At 45.3% G+C, this 4,914-nt stretch overlaps 1 protein-coding gene across 1 annotated transcript; it reads right to left on the minus strand.

The window, feature by feature from the left end:
- Positions 1 to 2,420: 2,420 nt before the first annotated feature.
- FERD3L (Fer3 like bHLH transcription factor) lies at positions 2,421 to 3,807 on the minus strand. Its single transcript, XM_017526932.2, has one exon. It carries the CDS (start codon positions 3,190 to 3,192, stop codon positions 2,695 to 2,697), a length of 498 nt encoding a protein of 165 aa, XP_017382421.1. The 5' UTR covers positions 3,193 to 3,807; the 3' UTR covers positions 2,421 to 2,694.
- Between the last annotated feature and the right edge of the window lie 1,107 nt (positions 3,808 to 4,914).

The raw sequence follows: 4,914 nt of genomic DNA on the forward strand, positions 1-4,914 counted from the left end.
AAAATTATTATGAAAATATCTTAAAAGACTACATTTGAGGCAGTTCCTAAACATATAAAACTTACAAATAGCAAAGCATTTATAAACTGTTAAAAATTTTTTATAAGAAGCGTGGATATAATTCCTCTAGTGATAAGAAAATAACTTTTCATTTAGAAGTTTTTAAGGTATTATTTACTAAGTTGAAGAGGTATTCACTGGAGGAATATTATTTGCTTACTAGGAGCAAAATATATTTATTAGAATATGAGGGGGAAGACTAAGGACAATGGGTGGCTGTATTTACTCTTCAGGACCCAGCAATGTTGATGGTCCCTGGGCTACACAGTTTTGCTTTATTTCTGGTTTTCAAAACTGGTTCTTTAAAAAAAAAACTAAGAATTCCTAGATTGGAACTATTTTTCTTTCCTTTTACTTATTCAACACTTTCAAATGATTTTTTTTTTTAAAGAATGATGTTTAATTTCCAGCAGAACTTGCACTGTTAGAAGAATAAGAAAAAACAACACTCTTTGGGGGTTTGTTGTTGTTTGGTGTTAGCTATTTATATTTTTTTATTTTACCTGTTTATCCTAATGTTCTTATGGTAGAATTGGAAAAAATCTTGGTGGAAAGACACAGTAAAAGTGAAAAACATTTTGGGAGTGGTGGCTCATTTCAGAACTAATCTAGGTCCTATGGAAAGGAAAACTAACAAATGTTTTAAATGTTCGAATGTACCAATGACAGAGCTTGGAAACAGGCAAATTCCTGCAATGCTAGAGGGTGGGAGAGTGAACTGGCAGAACCCACCAAAAAGGGAATCTGGCCATTTGTATCCACAAACTTAAATCCAGAAAATTCACTTCTAGGTATCAAATATTAGGAAATAATAATAGACAGAGAAGACATTTACAAGAATGCTCTTGGCAGCATCATTTATTTTTTTTTTTAAAGGAGATAGCTATCTGTAAAGGGCTGATGTTGTGATACATGGATATGATGATAAGATGTAATCAAAATCACATTTGAATAATATTTAAAGTTGAGGGAAAACATTGCACCTTCTAGAATGTCAAGTGAAAAAATATCAGTATCCCAAACTATCTTGAATTAGTTAAATATATTGAATTTATAACTGCACGGGGCGGGGGGGGGGGGAAAGACTGGAAACAAATAGATGAAAATGCTAACAATACGGTAATGTGGAGTGATTCGATTTTTTTCTTTTTTGAACTTTTGTTTTCCAAACTTTCTAGAAGTATATGTTACCTATTAATGAAATGAATTCTATTTCTGAAAGCGTGATTAAGTGAATTAGGTGTTCTCACAGGCGCCCGCCTATTCCTGTGCATAAAGAGGGGTGAAATAAAGTGTTGGAATAATCACTGGGGATTATCCTTTAGGATTACTAAATTTATGTTTAGGTGGGCATTATTCAATCGGGTTCCTCTCCTCAGGTACTCCCTCCTTTCTAAAAGACCCCAGTTCTGGCAGGTCACCTAGAAGGAAGATTCCTTGAATAGCATGGGGTCCAAAGTGGAGGCGGCCTCTCAGCATGGACCCGCTTCAACTTCATCTGCGTGGCAGGCGTTTTGCAAGGCGTCCGAACGGATCTCCTCTTTGGACTTTTTGTCTCTCCTGGTAGTGTCTAGAAGTCATAAGAGTGAAAGACATCTTTCCTCCCTAGTGCTAAAAATGTAAAAGTGCGCGCTCAGGCGGCACTGCTCCTAGAAAGATCCAGGCCTCTTCACACCCTCAACCCCTGGGCTGGGTAGAGTTGGTAGCCCCGGCTTTTGGCTAAGCCGCAGGGCGCCCGAGGCCCACTGCAGGCCCAGAAGTGACCCAAGTGCACTCGTCCCTTACTCTGGCTGTGGCCTGAAGGCACTGGAACGGGAAGCTTATGCTGCACTTAAGATGCAAAGCGTAGATTGGCACGCTGGCTAAGACTGACTGAACACCACTGTGGCCCTGGGACAAGGAGCTATGGTCCCTCTGGGATCGAATAGGTGGAGAGAGAGAGAGAGAGAAAGAGAGGGCTGGCGCACTGGAGAGAGAAAGGTAGGGGAGGAAGAGGCAAAGGAACACGGGAAGGTTGTCCCTTCAAAGAGATCGTACTTTGTCAGCAGTTCCCCTCGACTGCTCTGCCTTCCATTTTCCCTTCTCTCAGTTCCTGGACAAGCCTTGGAGGACCAGAGAGACGATCCTGAGCCCCTCGAGGCGTCTGCTCCAGATCCTCCACGCAGGCGCCCGATGGAGCGCCTGCCGGGGATGGCGTGGCACCAACTCTTGAGGCTTTTTAAAAAGTAAGAATTTCTACTTTATTATCTCTATGAAAAAAAAAAAAGGTAAAGAGGAGAGATTAGATTCTATAGACGCTCCAAAGTCTGCCATTTCCGAGGAGGGTTTGCTTCCCACCCACCCAACCCACAGAAGCAGCCTGGACGGCCCCTCATCCTCACGAGCACTGACTTCCCGGCTCGCCCCTGACCCCGACTTCACTTAGGGCGCGCGGTCGCGTAGGTAAGAGCTCTACAGCAGCCACTCTGCTCGGGGGTCTTGGAGATCTTACAATCCCTAACCCGAGCTCCAGAAGGCCAGACGTTCTGCCTTGGGCGTCCCTCCTTACCCTCCGGCCGCACCCTGTGCCCGGTCCTGACACACCCCAGCCCGAGCGCGCCCAGACGAGGAAGGCGCAGACTCTCCCCACCCGGCTCAGCCGCTTTCCTTCTTCTCGCAGCTCTCCAAGAGCTCGGTCATGAAGGAGATGTAGACGATGGCCAGGCGGAGGGTCTCGATCCGGGACAGCCTTTTCTCGTAAGCAAACGTGGGCACCTTCCTCCGCAGCTGGTCAAAGGCCTCGTTGAGGTTGAACATCCGCTTCCTCTCGCGGATGTTGGCGGCCTGGCGCTGGGCGTAGGTGATCACCCTTTTTCTCTTGGGGCGGCCTAACAGGGAGGCGCCTCTGCCGCGCTCCTCTTCCTCCTCCTCTTCCCCGTCCCCCTGGTCCGCTTCGCACTCCTCTTCTTCTGGGCCCCGCTCCTCAAACCGCGCCATCCTCCTGGGTCTTCCCTCTCGGAGCGCAAGGGCTGGGTCCCTGAAGGAGACCCCGGGTGCGAAGTCGCAGAGAGGGCGTCTCGGGGAGGACAGGGACAGGTCTGCAACGAAGCCCAGCACTGTGGCGTCCACGCAGCTCTCCGGATAGGACGCCATCGCTTCGGCTTGGCCCTGCCTCTCATCGGTTTTCCTCAGGGAGGGGCGAGGCTGCTGGTGGGGATTCTTAACAGCCTCGAATCTGATGGGGCACCATCATCGAAGGCCAGGGAACATTAACTATTTATAACCAAGCTGATAACAGGATTAGTCGCAGCGATAAGGAATGCTCTGACAACATCCCTCCTCTGGAAGCTTATGGAAGATGACAAGCTTGAGCACTCATGGAAGACTCAAAAGGGACAGGCCTCCAGTTCTGAGATCCTTTTCTCTGCGCCACCCGGGACAGTTCCTTCTTGGCAACAACCCCCAGCTCTTACCTGCTGTGCTTTTTGTGTCTCTCCTCACCCCTGCAGCCAACTAATGTTCTCTAGGCTCCTTATCTCGTGTAGTTCTTTAATTTCGTTTTGGATTTTCAAAGCGAGGATGTTTTCCAGCGCGATGGCTTCTCCTTGACTTCAGGGTAGGAGTCTTGAATCTTGCCACCATCTGCCAATGGATGTGGAGCAAGTGCATGTGCTTTTAATGATGTCCTGAAGAGGGGCCCTGCCTGCCTGGGATCGAGGGGAGCTGTTTGTCTGGTATCCCAGTGCAGCGGCTGCTGAAAGGCAAGACCTTCCATTAGCTTAAGTAAGCATGGCAGGGGGGCCGAGAGTGCATTCCCCAGAGTCGCTGTTGGAACCGGCTTTCTTTTTCTTTCCAGGGCATCGCAAACAGCTCTCCTGCCACGTTACAAACCCTGACTTCTAAAGTCTGTTTGGACGCAATCAGCTTAACAATTGAGATACTTGACTTTCCTTTCCTTACTTTTACCTCCTAGTCATGTAAAATAGAGGATTTTATTCCAAGAGGAAAAGTTATAATGGCAATAAAATGAGAAATTTAAGCTCAGGACATGTTCTATTCTCGGGCTTTACTGTATACTTTTCAGTGTGGGGACAAAGCAAACTCTCCCCACAAACAAAACCACTTCAAGCTCCTTTCAGAAATGCGATTTGCCCTTGATAAGCCAAGGAGTCAATCAGCTCACCCTCTGCTGAGGAGTCTTCCGACTTTTAAATTGCGGATCGAGTATTTTTTTCTGAACAAAGAAAAAACCTAACACTTCCATCTGGTGTATTTTCCTCATTGGTTTGTGTTGTCCTACAGTAAGATTTAAGAGCAGAAACAATGATTTATTGCATTATATTTAAGGGAGATTTTGGCTATGGTTAGATCATTATTTTTTGAGATAAGAAAGATTTTAAATTTGGCATGAGAAAAATAAGATTTTACTGATTTTATGTTATCTCTAGTATCCCTAATATTTTAACAAAAGGGTTCTTTTTTTTTCCTTGTTTGCCAATAATTATATTTACTTAATTAAACAGTACTGCGTAAAGATTTATTTAAAAGACCCATTGGGTCAAAGTGACAGATTAGAAGATAATTTTTAAGGTAGATTAGAAGAAGCAGCCTAAAAAGATGAATGTAGAAACATTCCTTTTCAAAAGAGGACCGCTGAGGACATCAGTCCCTATGAAGGGGGTAAGTTGTGGCTATGATGGTTCACTCAGTACATTGGACAGCTCCCAGAAACCGCCTATTTCTAACAGGTAATCTCAATTCATTTTGTTCTTCCCAGCCTCTTGGTGTGTAACCAAAACAGTATAACTTTGAATTCTTCTCCTTCTTCTTCCTCTTTTAGCCCATTTGTGTCTTGTTTCTCTCGATCTTTTAGTA

Source organism: Cebus imitator, unplaced genomic scaffold (assembly GCF_001604975.1).
Source record: "Cebus imitator isolate Cc_AM_T3 unplaced genomic scaffold, Cebus_imitator-1.0 Scaffold45, whole genome shotgun sequence".
In the NCBI taxonomy this organism is placed as follows: domain Eukaryota; kingdom Metazoa; phylum Chordata; class Mammalia; order Primates; family Cebidae; genus Cebus; species Cebus imitator.